The sequence below is a fragment of the Chironomus tepperi genome, unplaced genomic scaffold, assembly GCF_022539635.2.
Source record: "Chironomus tepperi strain 1889 unplaced genomic scaffold, CSIRO-AGI_Ctep_v1 contig_93, whole genome shotgun sequence".
Taxonomy (NCBI): domain Eukaryota; kingdom Metazoa; phylum Arthropoda; class Insecta; order Diptera; family Chironomidae; genus Chironomus; species Chironomus tepperi.
Window position 1 is genome coordinate 1,359,059 of NW_027226215.1, and position 19,505 is coordinate 1,378,563.

The window sequence follows — 19,505 nt, forward strand, 5'->3', positions numbered from 1 at the left end:
ATACCCAACCACAATTGACCTTCACGAAAACGCCGAGAAGAAGAGTATTAAAAAAATATTTTTTATAGGCCGCATAGATAGTTTCTGTCTTATTGGAAGCCTTTTTTTCCGATTGATTTATTGTTACATATTCAGTGCCTATTGTGAATGCCAAATGAGCTCGATTGGTGATCGTTTCTCATCGACAACAAAAAAATAACAAAATACAACACACAATATTATTAGAGCTGTTGATGAGGATGAAAATCGAATAGAATGAATAGAGATATTTCGCGCCTAATTTTCATAGTCAAAAGGCTATTTTATTAATCCGATTCGTCCAATATATCCCATTGCGTCTGTGTCTAATACCTTGTGAAACAGACTTAATTATATTAAAATTATTATTTAATGATGATAAAGTGAGATCGATTCAAGCTCTAATTATTAATGGCAATTCCGACGTCGTTTTCGTATTTATTCAAGCCCTTACTACCTCACCTACCTTACCATACCTATCAATAATTACAATGTTTGGGAATCTCTTTAAAAATTAAGTGAGATTCATATCGCATTTACTGTCTAACATTTTTTGAAGGAAATACACAGAAATCATATGATGTGTATTTCAGATTCTCTGATCTTCACATCAGATTTTAGCCATCTTTTTGCGTTAATGAGTTTCTTCTTCTATCCTCCTTAGACGCCTAATAATGATTTAAACAAGAATCTTAAAGAGATCTCAATCATCTCTCATATGAGTCTATCTTATATGTGCCGACATCATGTTTGGATTTAAATTTTTTTTGATCTAGTTATAAAGTACTTATTATCGACAAGGCACTTAAATATTAAATTTTTGGCAACAATAAAAAATATGTATTAATGCCTGTAAGTTCAATTTACAAAAGGCCAAGGCAATGATGAATGAGTTTGGCCCGAGTTTGACATGTGTGAATTGTCAATCTGGAAGTTCGATTGATTGTTAAGGTTGATGGTCTGATCTGGGTGGTCAGGTCATGGTCTGGGTGGTTAGCAGCTGTAGATTACTTTCCCTAACCAAACTAGCTCTTTCAAGCATACACATGAGCATGCTCGTTGTCTGTTCAAGTTTAGAGCTTTTGAATCAAGAATTCTGGAAGATTCGAACCTAAGCAGTTAGATCCTGCAGTACCTTTTAACTGGTAGACACTCAAATCTCCAAATTCATATACCGCATGGGACCAACTTTAAGCCTTTTTTTGTGACTGCTTTTTTGATTCATTCTAATGTGTATTTTTGTGGACTCCTCCTCATCTCCTCTTCATCCATCCTCTCTCTCGTCAATGAAACTTAATACATTTATTATCATCGTTTCAATGCTATGCCATTCCTAATAATAATAATAAGTAAGTAAGTGGACAGCACAGAGGAAAACAGAGAATAAGATTAATGGTGGTGGTCTTGTTATGTTGATTTTTTTTTTATATCATATTATATACATATTGCTGTCGTACCATTTTCATTCATCACATTCCATTTACTGATATATATTTTTTCTTACCTTTTCTAATTTACACGGCCGATCGAATTTCTTTCATGTGACAGAATTTCAATATGTTGATGATGCGCAAAAATAAATGAGATTTATCAAAAAAAAAAGTTATGATGCATGTGTGCTGCATATATTTCGACATTCTTCATTCCACCATCGTACACATCTAATCTCATTTTAAAGTTCTCTCAACTGTAATCAGTTTGATGGCAGGTCTTACTAAAAATTTTATTTATACTCCTTATTTCCATTATTAAATTTTTTAGCGAATTTTCCTTATAGGAAAAGATGCTATTGTCCTTTTGTCTGTCTGTCTGTCTGTCTATCTGTCCGTCCGTCAATCTGTCTGTCCGTCCGTCTGTCTATCTGTCTCTCTGTCTATCTGTCTGTCTGTCTACCATCGAACTACTCCTACTGCTCCTTAATTTTGTGACTCTGTGCAGGGAATATGCACTTCCGTCGGTCACGAGTGACCACGTCTATACCAGCTTTTTTATGACATTGGTGATCAGCATAAAAAAGAGAGATTTGTGTAACTTTTTAAGCCAGTGAAATGATTAAAAAAAAAATTATATATATGTATATCCTCTCGGGAGAGATGATGATGGCCAGGCCAACAAACAATTAATTTTTAGAACTTGAAATTCTTGGGAAAAATTCTTCGTTAAACCTGAAATATTCAAAGCAGAAATGAAATCATTTTTTTGCTCGTTCTTTTCTTCATGGCTTTTTTGGTACGAGATTAAAAGAAATTTAATCTTACGGAGGTTCTTTTTTTTTTGATTAATATTTGAAAACATCATAAATTTTCCATAATTAGTCTTTTTATATGTTCCGAGTTTCGATAAAAGCTTCAACAAAAAAAAATTATTATTGTTTTTTATTCTTCACCTCATTGAATTAAGGAATTTTTTTTTTTGGCGATGATCATCATCATCATCATTGGGGTGATCAAGGAGAGAAACATAATTTGTTAATTAGCAGCTACATTGTAATGAACAAATTATAATGTTCGATCTCAAGGCTGTTTCACTAATTCTGGCTCTTTTTATTATTGTTTCTAATGGCGAGAGTTTATGGGAAATAGATTTGATGGTCTGACACGTGTGTCCTCAATTTTCTTTCCTCTACTTCTTTCTTAGTTGGATGATGTGGAGAGGCTTAGAGTTAGAGTCATATTTTATGGTCTATATTGTGAGTTTAGAAGGTTGGATGTTGTGGGAAATTGTAAATTTTTGAATATTCGATTGGATTGGAGTTAAAGCTTTATGATCTGTTGATGTAACTTAGCGTAGTTAGTTTTAGAATATATTTTTAACCGCGGAGCTGTGCTGATCACTCAAATTTCAATTATTTTGATAATTTCTGATCTTTTTTGATTGTTTTTAATATTATTTTAAATAATTTTGAATCATTTCATACCCTTTGATCATATTAATCAGTTCCACACCCTTTTGATCAATTCAATCAATTTCACACCCTTTTGATCCTAATTGATCAATTTCACGCCCTTTGGATCACATTAATATGTTCCACACCCTTTTGATTATTAGTTTCACACCCTTTCGACAATTTTAGTCGCTTGATTTTTGATTAACTCGTGAAATAAACACTTCATCTAGCTCCTTCGCTACATTTTAGTGATGTGTCATTAATAGGCAGGAATTGCGAATCCAATAGAAACTACTATGAATATTGAGTAAGCTTTAGAATCTGATACTTTGATATTCAATTTCATCTTTACACACCTTTATTAATGTTTCTAGTCAAAAATCCTCATAATACAATCCCAGATCAAACCGACTTCACGAATCTTAAACAATTTAGATCAAGTCATTATGATAATGTGTTCAAATTGTTAATTGACAATTCCATTAGTCCAAAGTCAAAGCAAGATCTCAACATTGTTGCAACAAAAATGCCCTTAACTTCTCCATAAATTAGCCAAAAAAATGATTTTTTTTTCTTCTCTTGTATCTTGTTCGACTGTTGGCTTCATCAACACAGAGATTGAAGATTGAGATAGTCATATCTCTTTGTGGCACCCCGAAGCAAATTGTAATTGAAGATTATTGGACAGGGCAATGAAAGTTTCACAACAACGTCATTATTAAAATTTTGTTGTTCATTCCTTCTTTTGTGCTAACATTTTTTATGTGATGCAATGATCCTGTGATGTTGATGATGATGCAGCCGCTTACAAAAAAGGAATTTTTTTGTGCCGGAGATTCATTACACGGTACTAAATATGAAGGAGATTACTTAATGAAATTAAAATTCACTCTTTTGCGTATGGATTAATGATTTCCACCTTCATCCCATACCTCAATGAAAATCGTCGTTCCTTTATCAACCGAAAATGAAATTCGGGAATTTTTTTTTTTTGCAAATAAGAATAAGAATGAGAATGTAGAGTGAGAATCGATGAGAAGAATTTCATTATGCGACCGGTTTTTATTATACATTATTATTCTGTAATCGGTCGGGAGACCTGTGTGATGATGATGATGATGTTGATGATGAAAAGAATAAAAAAAAAAGGAAAGGAAAAATAAGAAAAGAAATTCCATTTCGCGTCGAATGATGTTCTTTATACTTTTTTTTTCTTATATGTGAGAACAAGACACAGACTCGCGAAATGATAGTGAAAGTTTGTTAGTGAAAGAGAATTCCATGTTGTATAATACATTGTTATGTGAAAATGACGAGACATAAGACTGTATAATTTATGTCCTCGCCTTTTTTTCCACGTCCGTTGAGGTGGAAAGATGAGTTCTTAAAAGAATTTTAAAGCTGTTGTTTACTTTCGGTTAATCGCAATCGAAATATCTTAAAATGTATTAAAAGTAAATAATTATCATCAAGTCACTCGAGTCAGCAGTTCCTTTATCGCATTATAATTTTTATTTTCACTCTTTCTCCCTCTCTTTCTTTTAAAAAGAAATTAAATTAATTCGCTAAATATTTATAAAATAAACCAGAATAGAATAAAAAGAATGGAATTTCTTGTGGCTCATTTTTGTCGTTCTCTTCGCTGTTGGTTGCCGAAAGTAGAGAGTAAAGTAATGATCAGGAATTTGCAACATTTGAGACGCATTTTTATGAAATATCATTTTAAATTTTTAACGGATTTTTGATATTTGAACAGTTAAAATTGAAATTTCAACAAATTCAAATTTGAAAAAACCGTTAATGTACAAAATGATTCTTGTTCTACACAAACCAGCTAAAAATTCAGCACAATTAAAAAAGGAACGGAAAAACATCATCAAGATGTGAATGAGTGAGGAAGAATGAATGTTAAGGACCTCTTAAAGAGCACCATTTGTTAATTCCAATCGTTCCTTTTGCTCTGTTATTGTTGATATGTCCTTGTTCATTCAACATTCGTCGTCGCTTTCCATCGATGGCGGTCTCCTCTGTTATTGTTGATATTTATTTTTATTAATTTCAATTTTTCATTCCTACTTCTCGAGAATGGTCAAATAAAAAAAAATATATAAAGGCACAAGAAAATAATAAAAATAATATTAATATGTGTACAAAAAAAGAGAGAAGTCTAACATCATTTTAAAATTTATGGCTTCATTATAACGTTCATGCATAATCATCATTCGTGAAACGTGAATATTCAATTCAAACTCTCAATAAGCAAGGTGGATGGATAAAAGAAGTCTAGAAAAAAGACACAGACACTATGCACAGAACTTGATCTCATAATCTTTATAATTAAATTACATATTATTCCATCCATGAATTAAATAGTAGCGATATGAACGATGTTGATGATCATTCAATTACAGTCTCCGTAATTTTAGACTTGATGGCGTCTCAATTCACGTGAATGCCACACATGATGCTGTATATGTATATGTAATTGTAATATATTGTACACATAATTATTATCCACAATATCTGAAATTACTGCTGATAATCGTCCATGCCAAAATATATACAATTGGTCAATTGTCATGTATTTAAATTCCTTTTAGCGATCAGGAACGACGATTGTGAATGAATTAAGCAATTAAGCGACTATAAAAAAAAGTAATATCTAGATGACATAAAGTCACTTCTTAATGGAAGGACGACGATCAAAAATTCTTTTTTAATGGTTATTAAACAAGACCTTTGGTCGGGTAAATGCGGCTCATTTAGGCACAGAAGAGAAAAAAACATTAAAAATTCAATAATCTTTTGTTATTGTCAAGGGAATGGCACTTGATTAAGTGATAAAAGTTGTGGACATTTATTGGACGCTAATCCGATAGTTTATGAGGTGTACTTGGATGTGATGGGTTTAATGGATGGAATGAAAGGTTTTAAGGCGTGTGAAGATGTTGAAAACTTAATTTTGGGTGCTTAATCATTTGAGAGTTTTGACTGGATAGCTGAAAAAAGACAGTTTTTCAACAACTTGGTCTGAGCAGGAATCGAACCCACGTCTTGTCAAGACCTGTTGCATGCTCTTACCACTGAGCTGTCGGGGTTGGTTGAAAAGCTTGGCAGAATGTCAATTTAAACTATTATTCTACTATTAAGACTTTAAGGCTCTAGATGCGGCTTTAATTAGGAACTCCAACAGCATCTCCTCATATTATTTAATTAGATGGTATCCGATTATTGCCAAAATAGCACCAGATCATTGTCTCAATTAACATTCCGAAAATTCCAAAAGCAGCACAATTCCACAGTTCCATCCCCTATGCTCCTTGCTATATAGCTTAAGGAAGATGAAAATATTCAGCTCCGAGTCTGGACCAACAATAATAATCACGACATTACAATAAAAACAGATTTTATTGATCTTTTTTACTGAAAATACTTTTTTGTTATGCTCGCTTCCGACCGAAAGAATCTTATAGCTGAATTTTTATTGTAAGCACTGTTCACCATTCTTTCTAATGATATTTTTGCTCTTTTTTGCCTCCACCGTCTGTATTTATTATTGTTGCTACTCCGTTATCATGATTATTAAAACATTTTTTTTTAGTTCTCTTGCCATTCCGCGAAATTGCTGTTGCTCTTCTTTTAAATGCTTCAATATATATAAAATTTTTGTGCATTAAAACTATATATATTCGATACCTGTTTATGTTTTTGTTCTCATCTCCTCTTCAACATTCGCAGATTGGAATTTACTTCATCACAGCTTTTTTGTGCTGCTTACTTTAATTTCTAACTTAAATTATTCCATTAAAGTGAATTTTTATTACAAATTTTTCCATTGATTTGCTGAAATTGAATGTTTCCTGCCTGCAGTATAGCTACAGATCCTTGAGAAAGTGAATTTTTATGATTCAATTAAATCAATTTGCATTGAAAATTCATTTAATTAATTTTCATTTTCATTTGAGAATGAAGGAAAAGAATTCTGTGGATTTATATCATCCGAATGTGCTACCCATTTTAAATGGGTATGTAGAAAGCAGAGCAGTATGTAAAAAAATTGAATTAATTAAATCGCGCGGAACAAAGAGAGAATTGTTAATTAAATTTCATGGACATCTCGCGAAATGTCGCCATCTGATAATCCAAATGAACATTTTTGGTCGTCGTTTCCTTTCTAATACATACAATTGAGCATAATTTATGTGCAACTTGGTAAAATTCATTTGAAATTAGGAATAATTCATTCATTAAGCATGACCATCCCTTGGATCAGACGACAAACAAAACATTCCAACTCGTTCCTCTACATAACTTCAAAGAAAAATTGTATCTTTTTTATGCACAGAAACAGCGAACAAAGAAGTTGAAGGAATTTCGTACCAAAAATGGTAGACGACAATTGACCACAATTGATAAGAGAGCAAAGAGACACAAAAGAAGCAAAACAAAGTAAGAAAAATCTAACTGGTTGAGATCTCAGTTTTTGTGTGCATTGCTTTTTGGGAAAAACATGCACGACTTGATTGGTGGCATTTTTTTCGAATATTTTTGTGGTTTTTCTCAACCCTTTTTTCATACACTGTGTGCATAATTCATTCTTGAACCGACCGAAAATTCCATTGAAAATACTTATTTTTTTATGCTGTTAAACGAGACATGACACTACTCTTCACCTTTTTTTATTTGAAGTTTCTCATTACATGCGGTTGAAAGAACTAAATCATTCGTTAATATGTTGCGAATCAAAAGCTATAAAAAAATGAGAAGCTCACACAATCAATCGACTGATTGATTCTTAATTAGATTTCTCCGAAATTTTATTATTCCTTACTCTTTATTTTGTTAGCTGCTTTTTATGGCTGTATCGTAAATTCTGTTGATGTGAAGATACATCCAGATTGGTCTGGGTGTTGTCTAGTTTAGTGTTTTATGGTTGGGAAGAGCTTAAAAGCTTAGAATTTTGTTGAATTAGACTAAATAATAATTTTATAAATAAATAATTTTCATGGGAAAATTTTGAACAATTTTGAACTTTGAAGTTTTGAGTTTAAAATTACCGTTAAGTTCAACAATTTGAATTCAATACTCAAAAGTTTGAGTTCAAAGTTCAAAATTTTGAGTACAAAATAACCGTTAATTTGAATATTTTGAACTCAAATTTTGAAAATTCCAGTTAAGTTCAATAATTTGAATTAAAAATAACCGTTAAATTCCAAATGTTCAAATATTCTCATTTTCACTTACATAATGCGCTCTAAACTCTAATCAACCAAATTTCCCCACTCACACCTCCGATCATAATTTTCACAGTGAGGAGGAGATTGTTTTGATCCACATAATTTTCATACCAACATGTCAGAGTCATGGGAAGTATATAAGAATTAATTAATTATGTAAATTTTTACAGCTTCTTAAAAGGGCTTAAAAATATTTTGAGACTTAGGCAATGATCAATGAGCAGCAATAAATTAATAAAAAAACAAAATTTTGAATTAATTAACCACATTCCAACTCTATCCGACCTCATATCCCCAACAGTATGTATTCAATTACCCCCAAACATCATAAATTTCATGAAATGTGAATAAAATTCTTTCCAAGAATAGAATTAATATAAATAAGATTGCAATGACGAATCAGCATAAAAGATTGTGTGACATATGGTTTGATAAATACATTTTCGATGTCGAATGACGGCGCCTAAGTCATGTTGACAAATTTCACAAGTTTTTTTCTACAATATTCTAATTTATGACAATACACGGCATAATAGATTGCATTCATTGCTTATTTATTTCTATTAAATCCACAATATTCCGTGACATCAATTTGATTTCTTACTTTTTCTAAATAATTTGAAGGCTGAATTTAAGTTGTTGTGTCTGGCAATGAAATTGAATTCTTAAAACAGGGTATGAAAGTATGTGTAGAATTTTCATAGTTTTACATCCTTTTAAAATGCAAGTTCAATTTTTCAAATGCAAAAAATCCGTTAAAAATCACCTTCATTATGCTCATCAAGCGATACTCAATTTTCTATTGTTGCAGCTGCCTTCTTCTTACCTTAGACTTTATTATCATCATCTGACCGAAAGCGAAATCTTTTATTTGACAAAATAGAATCAAGAGACGAAATCTACATAAATAAGCGACTGTGAATTTTTTTTCTGTGAATGAAATGAAACTAAACAGATGTAAATGACATTTAGCTGACGCGCCTGGTGACAAAAGGCACTGGACGAGATATATATATACACACTCAATATGAAAGCGAAAAAAAAAAGACTGAGAATAATCGCACGAATTAGAATATGCTAATGACATTTTCTCGTCGCTATTTTATTGTTGTTGTTGTTATTTCTCGTGGCTGTTTGTGTCTCTATAATCCTTTTCTATCTCTCAATTAAATGATCTTTTTTTTTTATTTTGCGTTGTGCCTTTTTTTCAAGAGTTGATAGATGTACGTATAGCCTATAAGATAACGATGAATTGAGGACGGTTTGGACGGTTTTTTTAGTGGGACCACCTTGGATTATCCAATGTGCAAAACACATGATGATCCTCAAGTCAGTTTTAGTTCCATCCTATGAAAAACACAAGAAACTTGTTTTTTATAAGCCTGAATTAGAATTGATCCTCCTATTTATGCAGAAATTTAAAATATATACGACTATAGGAATTCATTCACAAAAGACTTTTTTTATGAGTTCTAAATCTTCGCATATATTTTCATGACTTTTATCCGTTTGTTTTGGCCATTTCAATGATCATTTATTTCACGGTATAAGGAACAAAAATTACATTAAGATTAGAAATTATGGTGACGAAAACTTCCTGCTGATAATAATAAATATTTTTACTAAAAAAACGGCTCGATTCTTCTTCTCATTCACATTCCGTCGTCATATTGCCGACAAAAAATCTCAAATTCCTTTTCGTAGAATTTCACATGTACACACGCAAAAGTGACAACATAAAAATTTGTGAGAAAAAAAATCACCAACTAATTAACGTGATCAGTGGTGGACAACCTGTGGACCGCGGCACCAAAAATGTTTAGAAATCACAAGAACCGTATGCCAAATGTTACTTCAGTCAAGGCTACCACCAAGGTGTTCCACAAAAACCAAAAGGTTGCCCACCACTGGCCATACCTTTTTGTTTTCTCATTTGGACCAAAAAATTCATTTCAGCGAATTCTGTGCTTGTTCAATTGTCATCTTACATACACACAAGCGACATTACTTCTCTCTCACACGTTTTTTTGTTGTGCAAATCGCATGCAAATATGTTTTATGTTTAATGCTCAAAGTTCACGATCATGCTCACTTCTGAGACTACATTTAAGTGTTGTTCTATAGAGACATGATGACACAGGAAAATCAGCATTGTTATTTGGCACGCAAATTTTTATTTCTACAGAATATGAAGCGCCATGGCTCGCGATTGAAGCTCTTTTTATGATAATTTATGTTTTATGTAAATATTTTGCCGTCGTCTCCGACTTTTCATTGCTATTGAAGGGCAACTTGTGTTTATATTGAAGATCTTCACATAACTGTGTGAAATAAATTTGCAAACTATATCGATGATGTTTAGAGAGTGAGTCAAAAGGAGTTTTTTGGGGCCCTTTGGGAGATTTTGTGAGAATTTGGTTTTTTAACGGTTTTTAATGATTTGAAAATTCATAGTTTAACAACCTTTGCTTAGAAATTTTGAAAATTCATAGTTTACCACCCTTTGTGTTATTGTGTTGAAATTTTTATTTGATTTTTAGAATTTCAGCGAAAAGGATGTACTTTAATTTAATTATTAGACATAAATCACTCTCTGCCGATAGATATTCAATAGATCTTATCATAAACTAATCAATATTCAAACCTTTTTATAAGATTTAAGAATAAATTAAGTAAATCAATTAGAAAATCTCACAAAATCCATCTCCAGACAACTGTGAAGGTCTTCAATGAATATTCAAATGAAGTTTACCCAAACTTCACTGAACCTGAGCAAAGAAAATAAGACTTTGAATTCCAAACAACTGCAATAATATTTTTAAGTAAAACAATAAGACTGATCTTTACTCATTCCTCAGTTAGTGCTGTTAAAGTCTACATAATACAAATTTCTCATTCTTCTTTTAGTGTAAAGGTTATTAGCCCTCTCCTTTCCTCGTCCATTCAGTCTAAAAAGGAACACCAAAATAATATATATACTGAAAAATTTGCAACGGCTATAAAGCAATATAGACTCTTAATTGGTTTTGAAAATAATGTTTATGAAAAAACAAGAAGAAATTGAAAATGTTTATGTAACGCGAAGCCGACACACAAAAAAGAGTCGAAAAAGCTGTATATATATGCTACACTTGGTTATTTTTTGGTATTCGCGAATTATTTTCCTTCATGTGACATTTGCCGTTTTGTTTATTTAAGAATATAAGAGAAATATATAAATCGAAATGATAAATCACATTGTGTCAAATTTTGAATGAATTTTTAGTATATACTCTGACTGTGCAAAGATAAAGGAATAACAATAAAATAAATTTTAGAGATCTCTAACCCGAAAGAATCCTTAAAATCTAAAAAGGATTAAAGTATTTAAATTAATATAAGATGAATAATCGTCTCGATAAGTATCAACGAAGTTCAAGATTGAATGCAATTTTAGTTCCATTATATTAAGAACTGCTGATATTATAAACACATTGAATGGTTTAAATTGGTTTTATTTTTGTGTGGTCTTCATACGACTTTGATATCTTATTATTGGCATATTTTCATGTGAGATCAAGATTGAGGGAAGCAACAAAAAAAAAAAACAGCACAGCGCTTACACAAAAAACCGAGAGACACTTAATTGATTATCTTAGTATTTTTTTTGTTAAAAAAATATATGAAAAAACATCCAAGTCGTGTGTATATGAAGGCAAACAAATAATCATGAGATGATGAATTATATGTGAGCGAGTCGAATGGAAACTAAGCGTCACTAAAAATGTTGATTTTTACGCGTTAAAGCATTAGATCCAATCAATAGAACATAACAATATTTTTATAAACTTGGCGTTAAATGTGTCGGCAAAAGGACAAGCGACTCAGCACGGCTAATAAAAAAAAATTGAAAAAAATATATTAGAGTCAACGAGAAGATGAGGAGACGATTGAGATGAACGCAATGACGCTTTTATTTAGCCAATTATCAGTTTTTGAAAAATCGCAAATTCCTTGAAAATTGACACTCTTATTTACACAAAACGAGCACCACTCAGCTGATGTGTATCTTCTCACTCTTTTTCTCATTCTACATTCATCACTTCTTATTCCATTTTTTTTATCGTTCATCCTCTTCTGTTTGCTGCTTCACTCGCTGTATGTATATAAACTTGATTTTGCAATATCGTCTCTCTGTTTCTCATACACACCATCATAAATTTTCGGCAACAGAACTTTTTTTTATTCCTTGTTCTGTTCATTCATAAAAATATTTCTCGTGTAGTTATGCTGCGCTTCATCCGCTCAACTCTTCTTATTCTCATCATCATCAACAGCATCAGTAATAGCATTTGCTCTGCTTTTTTGTTCTTTTGCCTTCGTTTTTCTGTTCATTTTTTTTTACAATAAAATCTTCTTCTTGATGCTTGCTGGTTGATGATGTACAATAAAAATTCCTTTTAAAAATTTAAATGTCCCGAAAATGAATTATTGAAGGAAATTCCACTATGCTGTTGTTATCATAACTAAAATTAATATGAATGACATGCTTTTATGCTTAAACTAAGCATTTATCCGAAGATGTGCAAAATTCATGAATGAATGCTTTTACTATGAGTTGAAGAGTTATGGATCCTAAACATATGTATCCCATGCAACACATGACTCCATTTGGCAATCATGGACTCCATATGGATTCTACCTCCTACTTTGCATCGTCCTAATTAAATCAGAAATTTGCAAAAATCCGTTAAAATTCAATTTTGCAAAAAATGTTAGTTCCTCAATTAATGCGTTATAAAACCAAAATCCAGACACGAATTTACGATTCTTTCGTTAGAAGCTCAAGTGGTTAAAATGTCTCATTAGCATTAACATCATTTTGCATATGTTTTTATCCAGCTAGTCATTGAATAAAAATAACATAAAAAGGATGTTTGGTGAATTATTGTTACTTATAAAAAATTTGGGGGGCGGAAATGACTTGTGATTGCCATAAGTCTATAAGTGACACATTTTTAAAAGCATTTATGAAAGTCTTGTTCCATTTATTGGCAAGTGAAATTAAGATATGAAAAAAAAAATTAAGAAGTTCCATTTACGCCCCACATTAAAACAGCAATCCCATCAGTAACAGCATCGTCTTATCGTTTTATACGCTCATTTTATATCAAACAATATATTTATATATATATTTTTTTTTATCTCCTAAATGTGCAATTTCGCATGTCGCAGTAATATTTTTTTATACAGTGCATATTTCAACAGCTGATATTGAAATGACTTTTATGATATGCAACATTTCGGGTGCGCGACGGAACGGAAATTCTCATTTTCATACATCCATACAATACTGCGAGTGGGGTTCCAACAAGTGTTTGCATTTCATTCTTATTCTTCTTTTTTTATTTTGCATTTCATTCTCAAGTCATGGGAATCTTTTTTTTTTCGGGACTTGAAATATGAATGGAATATATGAAATGACGTCAACTGCACTAATTAGTATGAAAAGGAAAGAAAAATGTTTCTTTAATTCCATATTTTTTTTTTTTTTGTTACTTCTCCTTTTCATTCTTAATTGACGGCTTGATGATGGTGCGGCAAAATGCATTTTCATTTAGTGAATTGGACCAGACAAAAGAGTCATGAGAGATGACGATCATGATGATTATTTTTTTGACTGGGTTTGAGGATTTGCATAAGATGTTGTTGGAATTTATTATTTAAGAAGCTTATTGCATCCCTGACCATCACAGGATCATATGTAAAGAGCAACCATCCAATCGTAAGAAATATGCATAAATCAGAAGAATGTGCAAGGCACAAACTTGAACGCGACTAAAGGGAGAAAAAAAAAATTATTATTATCGGAAATTGAAAACGAGCAATCTCTCGAATGGACACTAACGAGGCACTTTCGGGGCGAAAAGAATGAAACAGTTTCATGAAAATTGCATTCCAATTTTTTTTTTTTATTCTTTTCTTTTTTGCGTTTCGAGAAAAAAAAAAGGCTCAATACGGACTACTCTGTGTGTGCGCACAAAGCGGTGCTTGAACGAAATATACAGCCAAAAAGTATGTATAAAAGAGAGAAAAAATTAAAGAACACGAAAATCGAGAATGTGCAATAAAAGGAGAAGACACAATCAGTGCCTTGTGATCAAAAATCAAGAATGGAGCTGGAAAATTTATTTAAAATTTTTTTTTTTTCTAAATCCCTGTACCCGAAAAAATATTTTATTATATTCTGGTCCAACAAGCCCGAGTGATGCAGATGAAAAGGGGTGATGTCATGGGGATCCTTTGCTGTTCTGTCATTGCTACCCGAACAGACAAGGAGCTTGAAAATCATTTAGTGAGAGTGTGTGCTTTTAGACATGCTTGCTTCCATTTTTCGACTATTTGACTTCCTGACAGATCCTTGTTGGGGTCTATATCTTCATTTGTGTCTGTTCGGAACCTTACTGCAACTAAGAAGGTCCAAGAGAAAAGAATACACTTCTGCATAGCAAAGCCCGAGTGGGACTCGAACCCACGCCCTCTTAATTGCATGTTAAGTGCTCTTACCTACTGAGCTACCGAGGGTTGTTTGGGGAATGTTGCACAATGGACATTTAAACCGTCTTTCTCTATCCATTCCTCATTCCACAGTTCTTATGATTGTATTGCACCAAAGACACAAAATCCTCCAGCATCGCTCGGGCATCTACTCCGTATATCTTGCTTGTAATGAAAGGGAGCGAGAGAAAAGATGAATTGAAGAATGGAATGTTGTAGGCGATATTTTCTCTTAATTTTATTTATTTTCTTCGGATGTACATACAGCATCCAGCACCATTCAAACATCCCAACAACAACAACAGCATACATTCTGGAATATAATATGATAAAATAAAAAAAAATAATTTTTTATCGCTCATTTCTTTTTACTGCACATAAGGAGCAACCGAATATAACTTATGTATGTAATAAATGTAATGTACAGTGCGAAGAAAGCGCGCGCAAAATTATTCTCACGGTTTTCTCGAGCAGAGATTTTTTTTTTTTGCTGCAGCCCCCGATGGCACAAATGAAATTCATAATTTTTAATGCTCTTTTGTTCTCACTCCGGAACATTATTCCTTATTTTCACTGCTCCGTCGATGTTATGTGTGTGGCTGTAAAAACAAAAAAAAAAGCTCCTTTTTCTAGATTCATTTTGATCGCACAGCCTCAGGACTCCAGACATTCGGCCAGGGCTCTCTGTTTTTAATGATTATCGGTCTATGTGTATTGTTGTTCCTTTCTCCTTTATATTTTTTTTTTTGGATCTTCGGCATGTCAAAAAACTCGTAATTCTAGGTTTTTATGCTTTGTTGAGCTTAATAGCCACTACAGCTAAGCATCATTTCTCAAAATAAGGCAAAAATATATAAATTTTAAAAGAGAATCTCAAGCACTAAATCTTCCTTCCATGTCTCTTCCCATCCATGTTGTTTTTGTTCTTCAAATCATCCTCATATCATGTTACTAATGCAGACACAATTCACTGGAATTTCACGACTTACTGATTGATAAAAAAAAAAGTTGCCATTGAGATGAATAGAAAATTTATTGTGGTGGCATTTGAAGGACATGGTAAACAAAAAAAAGTCTTAAATCATCCACAAACTAGCCAGATCAAATGACTTTAAAATTTTATCATATAGGCTGCTTATTGGAACCGGAGACAAATCGTGAGTCAAATCAAATTAATTGTTGTGACTTAATTACCCACACAAAATATTAGAGCGGCATTGTCCGTGAGGATTAGAATTGTGATTTGGGGAGGAACAAGACAAAAATATTAATTGGCATTGAGGGATACCAAATGAAACGGAAAAAAGGTGAACCCATTAAAATATATGGCTAATAAATTGCACACACTCATTCACGGAGGCATTAAACAAAATTCCACTGAATTTTTCGTCATTCGATATTTCCATTCTTCAAAACAGCACACAAAAAAGATTGGACTTACTTTACGTTCACAGCATCCCAGCAGTAATAATGATAATGATGAAGAATGAGGCTTTTTATAAACATAATTGACTCTCGGCTTTGCTGTTGTTCACTTAATTATATTAAAATATTTCTTTGATTTCATTCATTCAGTTTTTATTTATGTCCTGGGACACATGAATTGCCACACGCAACTTGATGTCCGTTATCAAACGGTCTGTATATTGATCCACAAATAAGGTGCCAAATGTCGTCAAATTGTTGATTGATTACATCAAAATACTATTTTAATTGAATTTAATTGCGTGGAAACGGAAATGTTATTAAATTAACAGTTTCACTATATGTATCAGGTTCTGTTTTACGGGTGATTCAAATGCGTGAAAATGATGGATCATTATGTTCATTGATACAACTTATTTTCAGTTAATTTGTGTCTTTAATTTAATGAATTTAATTTGTTGAGATAATTTGTAAACAATTAAGGTTCAAAAATTGAACTTGAAATTATTCAAAAATATTTTATAACGACAATTTGCCAAAATTGCACTGATTTAAATTGTTATTCAAATCATGTTATTTAACACATTCCAATCAACAATAAAAACACATAAAGGCACCTTAAATCTATTATGAAATATGATTATGATGAAAAATTATTATTCCCAGTTCCTCTCCTCCTATCCCATTCCCTTCTCGTTATTGTAAATATACATATAAATGTTAAAAACGCAACAGCATAATAATCATCACCAATCTCTCGCCATGAAGTGAATTCTTATTATATATTTTTTCATTCCTTTTCTTTGCTTTTAGCACGTTTGAGTGGCGCCGTTCTTGTGGCAAAATTCTAGAGCGGCACAATTTCTTTGCTCTCATAAAAAAAAAGAAAAACAAAAAATAAAAAAAAGGCAAAATTTTGTGCATCACGAAAATCTCCAATAATGGAAATGGCGAGGAATTTGCATTTTTTTTTTTATTTGCTGCATGCTTTTTAGCTTTTCTTCTATAGAATTAGCGGCATCAGGCTACATCATTTTTCCAAGGTTGAAAGGTTAATTGGATATCGAACACAAGACGCATTGATGTTCAATTTTCGCATCAAAAATGTGCAAATTTGAGATTCTCGCTCATTTATCCTCCTCACTTAAAGTCGATTCCAATTTTTTTAAGTTTACTTCTTTTATGTACGTGAAGATCGACATGCTTGAAAACGAAAGTGAAGATGAATCATGGCAAACAAATTATCGCAAATATTTGAAGTTTTTTTGGTTTATTCAATTTAACTAACATTGTTGCTTTAGCCCTCATAATATTGCCTCATATCGAATTCTATAAACGTTGTAATAGTCATAAAAGCAAGAACTTTAATTTTTTTTTTTTTATTTTATGTCGCATGAATTTTCTCTGATGTTGTCGTCAGGCTGAGTCTTTTCGATACAAATTAAATCAAAAAATAAATAAATAAAGTGAAATTTTGTTTAAATTCTGCGAGATTTAATGTTTGGCATAATTTTATAATTAAATTATGACATTCGGCTTAAAATGAATGAACAAATAAACACAGTTGACTATGTAACTGAGCTTAAATTGATGATATTTCAAAATTCAAATTTTAACGTATTTTTGAAATTTGAAAAATTTAGTTCAAAATATCAAAGTTCAAAAAAAGTTCAAAGTTCAAGTCAATAAAGCTAATCCAATATTTAAATATCAATAATAAATTAATTTCCTTTATCCTCTCGTCAACAGAACACGACTTTTCAATTTATTCGGCTAGCAATATTGCAGCATCAAGTATCGCCGCATCATTGAGTGGACTCAATTGGCACAGCAAAAGTCGCATATCGATCTACGATTTAGTCGATAAATTGGCCGAATTGTCTGAATCAGATAGTGTAAGTATTTTTATTATAATAATTATCAATTCATTGCACGAAACATCCATAAAAATAGCTACATAGAGTCGACACAATAGAGCAACTCATAGAATTGTATGTGGAATGAAATTCCTACATCTATTCATAAATTAGTGGAAAAATGACATAATACAGAAAATGTGGCATTCATATGTGATAACACGCATACAGAACACTGCTGAGTTCATTGATATTTTTTTTATATCCAAGCATATGAGAGACTTTTTTGAGAATGTGCAAAAAAAAAGAAGGAACAGAAAAAAAATTCATCACCATTGCCATTGAAATTTTGTTTTTTAACTTGCCATTTCTGGTCTCATTCAGAAACAAGCAGCTACGAGCACAAAAAATGTTTTATGGTGAAAAGGACAGAGACTTATAATGAGGAATAACAAGCATGCTTAAAAAAATTTATTATCAACATTAATGCTATTTTTTGTCTATCTCTGTCACTAATGTCTATTGCTTCGATGTGGTGATGAAATATGCGCATTGCTATGCCTAGTCGGAGCATATGTTGGACACCTGTTTAGATTCTATCAACGCTCGAGTTTTTAATGTTGATGAACTTTTATGCGAAAACAATTCAAGGGCGCATGTTAAGCACAACACATACTTGCCCCCGAAACCTTGAAAATACGCTTATGTGCTGTGCTGTTCAATCAATCCTAAAATAAAATAAATAACTTGACATTTTTTGTATTTTAAACCATAATATTAATGAGAATAGAATGGCAGCGACAATGATATCGAATTCCATGCGAGAAAAAACAAAAAGGGATGATTACTGGATCATATGGAGCCGACTTAAAAATTCATTCATTCATTCATGTTCTCACTGTGAATATGTTAACTGAAAAAAAAAAGCTGAATGAATTAAAAAATTTAAGATCATAAAGATGTGGGATACAGTTTGATGTTCTTAATCTACACATCACTAACAGAACTCTTTTTTTTTATCTCGCTCATATGAATGCGATTTTCACTGTCACATCAAAAATTTTTTTCACATTATGAAAATTTATTGCCCAGAACAATTAAAAAATTATTTTTTTTATTCTCTTGTTCTGCTTATTCATTCCTTCGCGATGCCGTTTCTCTCAATTGAGACTTTTTATGTGAATCACATTCAATCTCTAAACTAAAATTTCACAGACTTTTTTTGCAAGATGTGTGAGATTGTGTCAAGTTTTTGTCTCAATGCCGAGAATTTGATTTATGAATTTTTAACGGTCTTACAAAATTTAAATTTTGAACCCGGACAAGGGGCTTGAATTTTGTTTACTAAATTTTAGTCTAATTTGAGAAATTTAAAGAATCAGCATTATAATAATGATTCCTGCATCTAAATCAAGCATTAGCAACATACAAAAGCGCCTACTACATCAATAAACACATCATAATTCATATCTTCACATCTTCAAGATCAGGGATTTATTATTTTCAACAAATGTGATCTTCACATATTTCTAGTCTCATTTTTCA

At 31.8% G+C, this 19,505-nt stretch overlaps 1 protein-coding gene across 1 annotated transcript in view; it reads left to right on the forward strand.

Annotated features, from left to right (window-relative positions):
* The window catches only part of CycD (cyclin D), a 74,545-nt gene that overhangs the window by 50,505 nt on the left and 4,535 nt on the right, over positions 1 to 19,505 (forward strand). Inside the window, exon 4 of the mRNA XM_070635733.1 lies at positions 17,854 to 17,999. Within this exon, the coding sequence (XP_070491834.1) occupies positions 17,854 to 17,999 (146 nt within the window). The remainder of the gene's footprint in view (positions 1 to 17,853; positions 18,000 to 19,505) is intronic.